General features: G+C 37.9%; 1 protein-coding gene across 1 annotated transcript in view; it reads right to left on the bottom strand.

Moving 5' to 3' along the window:
* Positions 1 to 14,864, bottom strand: part of LOC107569257 (protocadherin-11 X-linked-like) — a 201,048-nt gene that overhangs the window by 137,525 nt on the left and 48,659 nt on the right. The window contains exon 5 of the mRNA XM_016255294.1: positions 2,526 to 2,585. Coding sequence (XP_016110780.1) covers positions 2,526 to 2,585 — 60 coding nt within the window. The remainder of the gene's footprint in view (positions 1 to 2,525; positions 2,586 to 14,864) is intronic.

The following is a 14,864-nucleotide window of genomic DNA, read 5'->3' as shown; positions in this document are numbered from 1 at the left end:
AAATTTGAATGTCGTGGAAAAGTTCATTTATTTCAGTAATTCAACTCAAATTGTGAAACTCGTGTATTAAATAAATTCAGTGCACACAGACTGAAGTAGTTTAAGTCTTTGGTTCTTTTAATTGTGATGATTTTGGCTCACATTTCACAAAAACCCACCAATTCACTATCTCAACAAATTAGAATATGGTGACATGCCAATCAGCTAATCAACTCAAAACACCTGCAAAGGTTTCCTGAGCCTTCAAAATGGTCTCTCAGTTTGGTTCACTAGGCTACACAATCATGGGGAAGACTGCTGATCTGACAGTTGTCCAGAAGACAATCATTGACACCCTTCACAAGGAGGGTAAGCCACAAACATTCATTGCCAAAGAAGCTGGCTGTTCACAGAGTGCTGTATCCAAGCATGTTAACAGAAAGTTGAGTGGAAGGAAAAAGTGTGGAAGAAAAAGATGCACAGCCAACTGAGAGAACCGCAGCCTTATGAGGATTGTCAAGCAAAATCGATTCAAGAATTTGAGTGAACTTCACAAGGAATGGACTGAGGCTGGGGTCAAGGCATCAAGAGCCACCACACACAGACGTGTCAAGGAATTTGGCTACAGTTGTCGTATTCCTCTTGTTAAGCCACTCCTGAACCACAGACAACGTCAGAGGCGTCTTACCTGGGCTAAGGAGAAGAAGAACTGGACTGTTGCCCAGTGGTCCAAAGTCCTCTTTTCAGATGAGAGCAAGTTTTGTATTTCATTTGGAAACCAAGGTCCTAGAGTCTGGAGGAAGGGTGGAGAAGCTCATAGCCCAAGTTGCTTGAAGTCCAGTGTTAAGTTTCCACAGTCTGTGATGATTTGGGGTGCAATGTCATCTGCTGGTGTTGGTCCATTGTGTTTTTTGAAAACCAACGTCACTGCACCCGTTTACCAAGAAATTTTGGAGCACTTCATGCTTCCTTCTGCTGACCAGCTTTTTGAAGATGCTGATTTCATTTTCCAGCAGGATTTGGCACCTGCCCACACTGCCAAAAGCACCACAAGTTGGTTAAATGACCATGGTGTTGGTGTGCTTGACTGGCCAGCAAACTCACCAGACCTGAACCCTATAGAGAATCTATGGGGTATTGTCAAGAGGAAAATGAGAAACAAGAGACCAAAAAATGTAGATGAGCTGAAGGCCACTGTCAAAGAAACCTGGGCTTCCATACCACCTCAGCAGTGCCACAAACTGATCACCTCCATGCCACGCTGAATTGAGGCAGTAATTAAAGCAAAAGGAGCCCCTACCAAGTATTGAGTACATGTACAGTAAATTAACATACTTTCCAGAAGGCCAACAATTCACTAAAAATGTTTTTTTTATTGGTCTTATGAAGTATTCTAATTTGTTGAGATAGTGAATTGGTGGGTTTTTGTTAAATGTGAGCCAAAATCATCACAATTAAAAGAACCAAAGACTTAAACTACTTCAGTCTGTGTGCATTGAATTTATTTAATACACGAGTTTCACAATTTGAGCTGAATTATTGAAATAAAGGAACTTTTCCACAACATTTTAATTTATTGAGATGCGCCTGTATATATATATATTTTTCAGTAGCAGTTCTCAACTGGTTTTGCTTCAGGACACAGATCAAGAGGCGACCCAACACAGCAGCAAAATTGTTTATGAATTATCCATAAAATACATTGAAAAAATAATTAAAAACAATAATTAAAAAGTTCATAAAATCATGATTAATCTTTATTAATTTACTAAAATTGGTTAATATAACTAGGAACCAAGAGTCAATATAACTAGGAACCAAGAGTCAATTAACCTTTTTTTTTTGTGATGCATGATTTATTGGTATCATATGTATATCAATACTGGATATTTAATTGTGCATGCTCAGTTTTACCTATACATAATATTCATTTACTTAATATAACACTCACTTAATATTAATAATTCAAAATGCTAATAATTTAGTAACCCTGATACATGAAATCTTTAGAAAATCTCAAAATGAATATCCATTTTTCAAATAGAAAAAAATTAAATTAAACACCAAAAACTAAAAGCTACATGTTCCATTTATTATTGACAATAGCATGCAAAAAACAGCTTATCAGCTCATCCTGAATATTTACCTGGTGTAATTTTGTGGACAAGGGCATGTAACTCAACATGTCCATGTTGCTATTTGCCTAACTTGACAGGATCATTTACATCTATGCATTTGGTAGATGCTTTTTATCAGTTCATGCATACCCTGGGAATCGAACCCATGACTTTGGCGATGTTTGCGCTTAAGAAATGTTTGAGCTAGAGAAATTAGCAACAAAAAAGACAACAAAAAGCACAGCCTGTGACGTCAATAACAAAAGACACATTTTCACATTGTTTTTCCCTTCTGTTTGCGTATTAGAAGAGATAAATTCAGTTTAGAACAACTGATTCACAGAGATGCAACAAACTGTAACGCCTTTATCCTACAGTGAAAATACAATGCCTCTAACAGGCAGAACCATTAGTAAGACAGTGACTTACCTTGTGGGTGCACGTGGCTAGGACAACAGAGAATGTTTTATCTGGAGTCTGGCTCTGGTTCTAGAAGAAAAACAAATCACTCTGTGTTAGTTATTTTAGTTCAAATAAAACTGTTACATTCAAGCACAGTTCCTATAAATTGCATGTTTCGTAATAAGGGAGAACAAAGTGACCTATTACGTTCACTTATTCTGAAGAAATGAAAAAGCCAGTTGAGTGAATAAAGGTTAAGGTCATCAATCTGCGCTGGTGGAATATACAACAGATAGTTACGGCAAACCTTCTCCATACAAGCCTATTTCTGCATCCACTGCTGAAAACATGAGCGTAACACAGCACATGCTTCATAACATATGCAAAGGTTCTCAAACAGGATTTCATTAACCAATTAGCATAATGTAAATATGGTGCTACATCAGACTGATACATGAAAACCAACAGTAAAAAGGTTGCACGTAGATAAGTCAACAAGGCAACAACAGATGGTCCTGCTGTTTGTGATTATGCATGATGCAGGGCCTCTGCACACTGACAAAGGCAGCGCAGGGGGAAATGACCATCTTGAAGTGACCTCACATACATATGAGGAAGAAAATGTCTGCACAGCAGGGGACAAACTTCTCTCACTAATATTTGTGGGACGCACAGTTGATTCCAAGTAGGTGCTGCCAGTCATTCTCTTACATCCAGTTATCTTCTTTTTGTAGGACTAATGCTCTCTGACACTATTAATGGCTTCCTTATGGTATCACCAAGAGAGATGAAACATTGAGCGGTCCAGACTTCAACATCTATATTTCATCAGCACTTAGAGGAGTCAGCATGGGCTGTGTGGTAACCTCACTTCACACCCGCTATCGGGTAAAAGACAAACATTGCGTGGTCAGCCCTAGGCGTCTGAGATAATAGAAAGGAGTTTTGTGCCGCTCCTGAAAGGATAAAACTCTACAGAGACATAGGTTACATGATTTAAAAAATTTTTTGCACAATTGACCAATTACGGAATCATTCTTTTCCTTTTCAACCAGGTTCTTACGCTCCCGTAGACAGTTCTTCCTCTAATGAGCTAGTTTAAACAATACATGATATTGTAACCTGAGCAGAGCTGGCTCAGGAACTCAAGTATGGGGAGACTAATAGAGCACACATTATCCTAGTTTCAAGGGCAGCTCAGAGGACATTGCATGTTTATTCAGGAGAGTCACTGTCAGCATCACTCACATTGACCTGTGTCTGCTCTACTTTGGTCAATCAAAACATCTATTAAGCTCTTTGTTAAGAAGAGAGCAATTTGAACTCAATTCCGCCACGTGGTACACGAGCAACAGCACTATTCTGACCCACAATACGATTGTAAGTGTGATAATCCATACAACATTTCAATAAACATTAAGCTAATATTGAGAAACTTACATTTTAGACACAATTCTGTGGGTAGCTTCTTCTATTTTTGCACCACCAGTGAATAGTTTTAAACTATGCTAAAGCAGAGCTATCACGTCACCAAGCAACACACAACAGTGGTATTTACTAGTTCCTGAATGAATCAGCAAACTGAATTGGTTGAGTGAATGATTCAATTAATCACATTTCTAAATCAATCAATGTAGTTAAATTAATCTGTTGTATAAATTCATCCCTGCGTCTCAATGTTCATACTATCCATCCTAAATAGTATGTAAGATTAGTATAAGTGTGTCCCAAAGCATAGTATGTTGAAAAGAGTATGCCAAAAGCCCCCGGATGGTCTACTATTTCAGGTCGATTTTTGAAGTGTGGATCCATGCACACTCTAGTGGCTAATACTGCCCACAATCCATTGTGCTTTGGTGAAGGATTCTGTCCAGAACTACAAACACAAATAAAATGTGTTAAAAAACTACAAACATGGCGGATGTGCGCGACCGGAATGTAATGTTATCTGTGTTATATTTCATCTGCAACAGCAATGTAAACTTTTATAAACATCCGTTTGGTTTATAAACATCTACCCGTGACTAGCAGATCAACGAGCTACTTTTTTTCTCTCTAATACGGTAGGAAGTTAAATGAAATGCTATATGGAGGATGTCAACTGTGACAAGATGATTGATAGGCCAATTTACAGTAACAGGGTGCGTGTATCTATGCGACAGAGCGTCCGTTAAAGATGCAGTTGTGTGACGTGATAGTATGTCCCAAAGCTTGCCTACTCTTCTACTACACACTCAAAAATGTGTACTTTTTCTTCACCAAAAGAGTACATATTTTAAGGGCGTAGCATAAGTAGGCACATTGAGATGCAGCAATTCAGTGGCTCACTCCTGAATGAATCATTGTAGTTGAACAAATCAGATGAGTGAATGAACTCACTTCTAAATTAATCATGCTAAATTTGGATCCGCATACTAGCATAGTACTCTTACTATTTCTGTCATATAACAATACGATTGTGGCAAGGGGGCATGGCAGAGCAGAGTCGGCAATGGCAGAACAGGTTGGGAGACTAGAGGTAAGGCAAGTAGGTCAAGTACATAAGGACTAACACCTGTGTCTCGTTCTAGTGCCGTGGAGAGAGAATATAAGAAGTGTCTAGACCTGGATGGGGCGAGAGAGAGACGAACCACACTCATTGTTTTTCTGGACTTATTTTGATTTCTGAATAATTTTGTGGTGCTTAAAGAGAAAAGATTTTCTCTACTTCACTCAAACAAACTTCTTCATCGTTTTAATTGAACCTTGTCACAATGGTAAAATAGTAAGAGTATTATACTAGTACATGGTTCTAATTTCAGTATCAGTGTAGTTGAACAAATCGGCTAAGTGAATTATTCAGTTACTCAATTCTGAATAAATGTAGGTAGTATAAGTGTAGTTGAACAAATTGATTGAATGAATGAGTTAATGACTCTCTCCAGAATGAATCAGTGTAGATGAATAAATCAGTTTAGTGAATGATATAATGACTCATTTGTAAAGACCACCTGATTTTCTTTCTTTCTTTCTTTTTTTTTAATCAGGGTATTTGAACAAATTGGTTGAATGAATGACTCACTGACTCACTTCTTAAACAATCAGTGCAGCTAAATTAATCAATCGAGTGAATGATTCAATAACTTGTAAAGACCACTCGTTTTATTCATGAATAAATTATTGTGGTTGAATTGATAAGTTGAATGAATGATTCAATAACTCGCTCACATGACTCAGTGGTGTAGCAATGTAACCAGCAGAAAGTGTTACTGAAAAATATCCATTACAGACTCACATGGAAAACGCAAACGCAGACAAACGGAGTCATACAAACATTGAGGAAAAACAACCTCAAGATTAAATTTTAAATTCAGAGCATCTGTTTTGCTGCAGGATCCCTCATTGTAGTATCTCTCACAAGAACTGCAAAAACCACAATGGTGTTACTGTGTATATATGGGTTCCAGTCCGGCTTTTCTGTGTGTTGCTTGGTTTCTTTTTGAACATTTGTCAGGTGGAGGGGGAAAAAATTCTGAAATAACTTGTCCAATTTGTCTCAAATGGAATTTGCTTATTGTTCATAGAACTTTTACATAAAAAGTGGTATTAAATCATGCTGTATATAGAACTGAATATCAATTACCCTCTGGCTTCGTGCCGATGGCCAAATCACAGTCGTGCTGCTATCCAGAACAACACCTTTTGCTGGTGTCATATTGTTTAAATAAACAGGGCCACAGTTATGAAACAAAAACATACAGAAGGAGAGAAATCTCTCTGCACAAACTGCATTTGTGTTAATGCTTTATTTCCTGTTTAATGTTTTGCTCAGCCACGGTTAATTATTTAATATGACAGGTATGCTGCACGGAGTGTATTAACTTGTCCTGCATGCTTAAATAATATATGATCCCATTAAAATCTGACAAAAAAACGACAGACACACGCAACTGGGGCTTTATTCATTAGCAGGTACACAGGCACCATTATCAGGCGGTGTTGACCCAGTGTGTTCGATTGAATGGCCTTTCTGTAATGTGTGGCAAAATTATACGTTGCACTGAAAGCCTAGGCTATGCAAATGCAACATAACTGCACTGGCAAAAGCGGATGACTTCATCGCTCTGCTGTTATTTTGGAGAGCGGATAAAATAAGTGCGGATGGAGGGAATGGTTTTCAAATAGTCGCTTTTTTACAAAAAAATCTTCCATCCTTCTCAGCTCCTTCCATAATTCATGCAGTGCCAGTAAACTTGTGAAAGCAAAATGTGATTTTGTCAAGGTTGTGAAGTGCAGTCAAATAAACATGATGGAAAATGCCAGATAGAAGGCAAATTTATTATCTCTTCTCATTACGTGTTACATCTCTGCTTCACAGTACAGAGACAAATTCGTTTTTATCGAGATGCCAAATTGCTAATATTAAACCTCTCTGCTGTTCCTCCCCTAAACAAGCCATGGAAGTGATTTGTACACTTCACTCTGCTGAATGTTGTCCTCTGCAAATGGTAGTAGAGAGAGAAAGAGAGCAAGCGGTAGGCTGCAAAGAGCCATAATCTCCTTGCCAGCAGTGTTGAGGCTGACTGACGCTCAATGTGCCATCGCTATAAAGGGGTGCTCTTTGAAATGACAGCCTCCCACAAGTGCATCAAGACACCAAGGTTTCTTGCTCATGGTGTGCTCATTTGCTAAGCAGAGTGAAGCGCCTTCTTTTAGAATGGTCTTGAGAGCTGGAAGACGTCTCAATTAGACCTTTGAAATGAGTTAGAGGTGCAGGTATGCTGGGTCTGATTTTAGCAGTACCGCCACATCAGTATGCGAATATATATACTGTATATTAAAAAAAGCCATCTGGATACTGTGACTGCAACAAGCACAGCTACTTGTGTCCCATTTATACAGAAAATAACTGATTACAAGTTTAAATATATATATATATATATATATATATATATATATATATATATATATATATATATATATATATATATATATATATATATATATATATATATATATATATAGTAATAATCCTCCCCTCTCTCTGTCAGTAACTCGACAGCCTGCCTTTCCTACAGACCCGTTAAAATTTAGGACATGCATTAAAGTACTAAAATATGATCAAGTATGATGAGATAAGTATTCGGCACAAAACAACTTTGCTTTATTGGGAAGGGATAACGCGAGCAGCACGACGCGACAAAAGACAGCAGAACCCAATAATCAGTTATGTCTCATTTAGCCGTTGCTTTTATCCAAAGCAACAAGTAGAAGAGCATTTAACACACACTGGATCCCCGCAATGTGATGAAGTTCTAAACGGGTTCTATTGTCTTTTGTCGCATGATCACATCACTCGCATCCAGTGTAGACGCGAAGTTACAGTAAGTTAAGTGTGTTTGAAAAAAGGACGTAATCGTCCTCTGCTTTTTTCTGGGGTGCATTTTACCCCAGACCGCCAAAGAGCAAAAAAATGAATGAACGAAAGAAATTGCGAGAGCAGCAGGAGATTTGAAGCTCATGGTAGACGCGCCCAAGAGATGATTCGCCTTGTGATTGGCTGAATGTTGGTTCACTTAAATCTTAGTAACAAATCAGAGAACACGGGCGGAAATATTGGCGGTGGGTCAAAAAAGTGCAGGGGACAGAATCACCTGTTTCTAACAGTGCGGGTGACGTGTCCCCCCGTTTCCCGCGGCTGCTACGCCCCTGTTTTCCTGTATATTTTTACATTTAATTAAATAAATGCAGCCTTGGTGAGCACAAAATACTTCTTTAAAAAAAACAAAACACAAACAAACAAAAAAATGTACTGAACTTTTAAACACCGGTGTTTGTTGCGACAGTTTTTGTTTGTTTACATATAATTAAGGCTAATTATTGGATTGCATCTATGTCGCCTCTAAACTGTGAAAACTGTGAATGCAAATTGTAAATGCACCTTTTCAATAACTGTTTTAAATATGTACATTTCTTGTTGAAATAAATATATATATATATAGATCAATCTTTAATTTAAATGTATTAAAATGTAGGTTCTCATAACGTATTATGACAGTGTTGTGTAAAATCTGCTACCATCACATTTTTCCCCTTGCAAAGTAATGAACTCAAATATGTTTGTTTAAATAGCTTTATTTATCTTTTTTTATGTTTTGTTGAATTTGTTAGTAGCAATTTTGTTAAAATGTCAACATTTATACTTATTTCTGAGAAGCAACATGTAGTTTCACAACCCTTAAATTAATCTCTAAACTGTTACTTTTAAAAATGTCACACACACACACACACACAATTCCACTACAATTTATTAATTTATCTTTTGATGGCACAATGCAATTTATTAAAATGTAAACATTAGTTGCATGATAGAATGTTTAAAAGTCTTATTTAAAAAAATTTTAATAAAAAAATCAGCTGGTAAAGGCACTGGTTTCATAAAATGACCCAGGTATGCGTGACTGTGCTTCTCGTTATAATAGAAGAAAAACCTGTTTCGCTCAAAAGTGCTGTGGGCCACACAATAGCCGAGATCTAATTTGGAATGATATATTTTTTTATTTACGATTGCCAACAAAGATAAAGCAAATTTTGTCACATACACAGAGTTAGGTAAGGAAACACTGCTCTCTCACACAGACATTACTGTATCCCTAGGCCATAATGAGCCTGCTATGTGTTTTAAAAGGATTAGCTGCATTAAAAATCACATTTCATTCTCAAGTTGAGCAAAACAAAGCAGTTCATGGCAAACATGTTCATTTATTACTGCTTTGCAGGGGTTTAAATACAAAGCATGAATATTTCATCACAGCTAATCTAATCTGGTCATGCACGCGTGTGCATTTATTATGAAACTTAAAGAAAATGACAGAGATATAATGCACACTACTGGATTGAAATGATTAAGATTCAAATAAATATTTTTTTTAAATCATAAAGATTTTTAAAATGTTGATGGAAAAAAAGTATCTTATACTCACCAAGGCTGCATTTATTTGAAAAATACAGTAAAAACAGTAATACTGTGAAATGTCATTACAATTTCAAATAAGTATTTTCTATATGAATATATTTTAAAATGTAATTTATTCCTGTGATGCAAAGCTGAATTTTCAGCATCATTACTCCAGTCTTCAGTGTCACATGATCCTTCAGAAATCATTCTAATATGCTGATTTGCTGCTCAAGAATTATTTATTATTATTATCGTTTTTCATGCAGTTACAACAATCGAGCATGGTGTCATTGTTTACACGGTCGTCAAGGATATGCAGAGTGAATGTGGGCAGCCATGCTATCGTTTCCAAAATCTCCGTTTTGGTCCGTTTACACTGGAACGCAATCCCAGAACGGGGTCTGCGGCATTTTCAAAATCTCAGTTTTAGAGTGTCGAAGACGCTGGGGTATAGTGTAAACGACAGGCGTAACCGTAGCGAAAGTTATGCTTTTTAAAATGAAAGCGCACTAGTGTAAACGTAGCCTAAAATAGATGGAACTAGAAAATAGTCATTTTCAATTATAGTAATATTTCACAATCTTACTGTTTTTACAGTTATTTTATTCAAATAAATGCAGCTTTAGTGAGCATAAGAGAATCTTAATGATTCTAAACTTTTGACTGGTAGCGTATATGCAAAGTCACAAAACAAATTAGCCAATCGATTGTTCCTAATGTACTAATGCCTTCTGTTTGATATTAATGGCGCTGGCAACACAGTTCCTGAGCAAACCCGCAAATAATTCTGTTACTCTCTCTCTCTCTCTCAGCCAGCCCTCATGAGATAAAAAGCCTCAGGCTGAGAATTGGCAGGAGCGAGTGCCGAAGTACCTTTCACCTTAAAAGCAATCTTAAAGAGAGGGTCTGATGTCGTCACATTAATTTGTCTTCACCGATACGAACCAGGTGGAGAAGACTCACTGCGATCTCAGACGACTCCCATTTAAGCTCCCAAACAAGAGCACTATTCACCCAAGACAAAATAAGGAGCAGGGCTTTTCTGGCAGCCTGACACAGTGAGGATGCTCTGGCCCAGTAACATTCTCCTCACACACTGGGAGACTTTGTACTTGCTACTTCCTGGCTGACACTCAAGAGTACTGAGCGTTAAATAAGTTGCACACCCCTCACACGCTCTTGATTTTGTTGTCTCCTTTTATGACACTTTCTGTTGTTGTTGTTGTCGTTCTAATATGAAAAGGCGAACCAAAAAAAGATGGAGAAATATGAGGAAGCAACAACAACACCCACATTTCTCTCTATGGGATTAAAACATGATCTGTATTTCAAGGATTATCAGATGCTTTCGATCACGTGACTTCCATGTTTTTTGATCTTGCAAAACAAAAAAGAAAAAAAAAAACACTCCTCTGTAGATCTTAGAAGCAGTGGCACCACATAAAATGACAATGTGATGACAGAACTAACAGGCCTAGTTTACAATGAAACAGCCACACTTCTAGGTTAGTACCCGCTGCAGTTGTCAGATGTGTCTTCCTTAATGCTGTAATACTTATGCATGCAGCATGTCTGCCTTTGGAGTGGGTTGGGCAACTTATTCTGTTTTCCTGGCTTTTTCTTCATGTTTCCATTTTCAACATCCCTTATTTCTGAAAGAGTAATGGTACAGGGTTTCCAGTGTGAAGCGGGTGCTCCGCACACAACAGAAGATCTGCTTTAAAGTCCCCCGGCACTGCTATCAAAGTGCTTCTTCACAGTTGATCATTAGCAATTTAAAAGCCTTAGGCAACTCAGAGCCCTCAAACTGAGCAGTATAATTTAGCGGCTGCCTCGGCCATACAATCAGAGGTCCGTACTGTACATTTATCATATTTGGGACTTCCACCCCTCCAAAAGAAATAAAGGGAATTTGAGTTTGTGGGGCCTGAATTCAATAACTGCGAGCCGGAGTGTCGTACATTTTTGCAGATGTAGAAAAAGAAATACATTTTATTGTTCTCCAGGATCATTTTCGAGTAAGTTCTTTCTGAGATAAAATCCACTACGACTCGAAACAATTATTTTGATGTGGCTTCAAGCAACGGAAGCTTTCAATTTGAGTGGTCCGCCTGAAATCATGATAAGGCACCGTTTCGGGCACAAACCATCAAGGTGAGGCCGAATATCATTTTAATGGCAAAAAATAGAATAACCTACCAGGCAGTCAAAGTACCCACCTGCCATATACTGAAATAAGTCATGTCATTCATATCCAGTCTAAATTCATAGATTCAGACAGTGAAACAGAAAAGAGTCATTTCTGTTGTTTTCGGCCTGTATTTGGACTATTGGTATCTGTGGTTTGTAAATTAGTTTTAGTTTTGGATGTAAAATGTGTACACTGGAATATACCAACTAGAACATAACAACACAACAACTACCACATAGTTGCAATGCCTGAAGGAGATATGATGTGTCTGTGAGGGAGCCAAAAGAACAGTGTTAAAGTTTTAGGTAAGTTTTGGTTCTGTGTAAATTAAATGCTGCATGTTTGCCATTGGCATGACAATCATGATTTGTCTTATTCTAATGTTAATAAGTTAAATGAACAACAATGAGTGTAAAAACAGACCATTGCACTTGTTTAGAATTCATGAATCAACTCTACATTAACAAAAACGGTAGGATATGCATAGTGCATTTGTAAAAAGGCATAACCATAACAGAAATAAAGACAAACATACTTGTGCGTTTGCATATATAAAGTGCAACCCAAACAAAGATGTTCAAAAATGAATACAAAATAAAATAAAATAGATTTTGGGGGGCGACAACCTTTAAAATTCTCAAAATGTACCTAGTACATTGATCATTTGATGATATATATATATATATATATATATATATATATATATATATATATACATGCATGAGTGAGTGAGTTGTCTGGCTATGGTGTGGCTAAATGGTGCTGAATATTGGGATCATAACACCGATGCTGCATCTCAATTTGCCTACCTATACTACGCCCTTAGAGTATGTACTCTTTTGGTGAAGAAAAAGTGCACACTTTTGAGTATGTAGTAGAAGAGTAGGCAAGCTTTGGGACATACTATCACACCACACAACTGCGCCTTTAACGGACGCTCTGTCGCACATGTTACTCGCATCCTGTCACTGTAAACTGGCCTGTCAATCATCTTGTCACAGTTAACATCCTCCACATTTTATTTAATTTAACTTCCTACCGTACTGGAGAGAAAAGAAGTAGCTCGTTGATCTGCCAGTCGCGGGTCTTTCTTACGGAGAACTCTGCTCATATTTTCTGAATAATGATGCATTTAAAAGTTAACGACCAAATGGATGTTTATAAAAGTTCACATTACTGTTGCAGATGAAATATAACATGGATAACAATAAATACATATTTTTTACCAGGTTAAATGTTGATTATTAGTAACTCAAACCCCTTTTTGTAAACCTCTCTACCTAACCGTCGATCGTGCGCATCCGCCACGTTTGTTTTATTCGTGTTTGTAGTTCTGGATCGAATCCTTCGCCAAAGCGCAATGGATTGTGGGCAATTTTAGCCATTAGAGTGTGCATGGATCCACATTTCAAAAATCGACCTGAAATAGTAGACCATCCGGGGACTTCTGGCATACTCTTTTCAACAAAGTGCCTATGAACTCCACCAGAGGGCACTCCACCTCTGACTCTTGCCACTCTATCCCAGACTACATATCCCATAATCCTTTGCTGGACTCATCTCTGATTGTATTCACCTGTGTCTTGTTTCCCCATCAGTCTAACCATATTTAAAGTCTGGTTCAACACACACACATTGCTCAGTATTGTTAGCCTTTAGCGTTCCGTAGTTCCTATTTTTCCTAGTTCCTTGCCTTGCCTTGCCTTGTTTTTTGACCCTGAACTGTTATCTGCTTTTGTGATCGTTTGCTGCCTGCCCTGACCATTGCTCGTTAATTGGATTACTCTTTTGTCTGCCCTGGATTATAAGTGTTTACTGCTGTTTGATCTTGCCTGTTTTGACCACTCTTGCAATAAAGCCTGCATTTGGATCCTCAACTCTGCTGTCCAGGACATACATAATCTTTGCCAAATTATGCAAGTACACTTATGAAAAGCGTATGCTATGCACTGATATGCTTTATGATGAGTTGAATGCTGTATGTTACGCTTAATAGGTATAGAAAGAGACTAATCGTCATACGATCCCCAAAACCTATATGAACTCCTAAAACCATTGAGCAGAAACAGGCTAAAAATTTGAACAGAATAACTGAAATGGGATGTAACCTTCACCTCTACATTATTTTATGAGTACTGAAGTAGATTTTAGTATGTTAATCAGAAAACAAATAGTACCTTATTTTACGAAAACAAACATCTCTGAATCCGAAATGCTTTTGATAATGAATAAATGGGCCACCTCCCTCAGAGACTGTTTCCCAACCAAAATAAAAGCATTATGAATGTGTGCTTCACGTAAAATCACACACGGTAAAAACAAAGCACATCATAATTATGCACAAACATCCTGTACGGAGTCATGTGCGTACACAAACCCTGCAGATATTTGATTTGTGCCTGTGTGTTCAGCTTGTCTAAACTTAGTTGAGATTGCCAATTCGGTGTGGTGTGTTCTGCAAGCGTTTCTTGGCATGTGTCTGGTGGTGTCTCAGACCAATTTGTCATTCCAAGCCGGCTTTGTGTGTTGCCAGCAGTGAGACCACAGCCACGCGCAACTCTGATCCTGGCAGCACCGAGGGACGAGGCCAAGTGTTCCACACACTCAACTCTGGGACAAATAAAGGATTCTGCCTGCTGATCCTGGTCTCTGAGGTAGAGGAGCAGAAGAACCAGCTTTGCCTAACTTCTCCTCTGCTCCAGAAAAGAGCTCATCCAGTAGAATGTGTGTGACAAGATACAGCTCTCTCTGAATGGCGGCGGAGTCTCCGCTGTGATTTAGTGTCTCGTTTCTGAAAATGTTAACTGTTATTTGGTTGCACTGAATAATTCATATAGCCTTTTGAGATTTGTGAAGAAAACAATACTTTTCTTTTCCCTGCGTCTTATACAAATATTTTGATTCTGGGATAAAATGTGGCACAGAAACTCACAACATGCCGTGATTGACCCAGCTTTAGCGTTCAGCCTTAATAACATTGACTTTAAAGCAAGTCATGATGGATTTATGTTTTGCTTCGTAAAATGCTTAATACGAGCACTTCAACACTTAGAGGCTTTTCTTTCGTTCTTGCTTTTGAGGCTAAGTGGTTTATAAGCATATTGTTTGGTTGAGTCGTCTGTTGCTTAAGCCACAGTCAGAGGAACAACTCGAGCCTGGAGTGGGAAAACACTGTGGTCATATGTATGTCAGGTTCAAATGGACAAATAACAGCGGATTTTAAAAGCAAACTGATCCT

The sequence above is a fragment of the Sinocyclocheilus grahami genome, unplaced genomic scaffold (assembly GCF_001515645.1).
Source record: "Sinocyclocheilus grahami isolate Dianchi unplaced genomic scaffold, SAMN03320097.WGS_v1.1 scaffold1327.1, whole genome shotgun sequence".
In the NCBI taxonomy this organism is placed as follows: Eukaryota; Metazoa; Chordata; class Actinopteri; order Cypriniformes; family Cyprinidae; genus Sinocyclocheilus; species Sinocyclocheilus grahami.
This window is presented reverse-complemented; position numbering and strand designations above follow the sequence as displayed.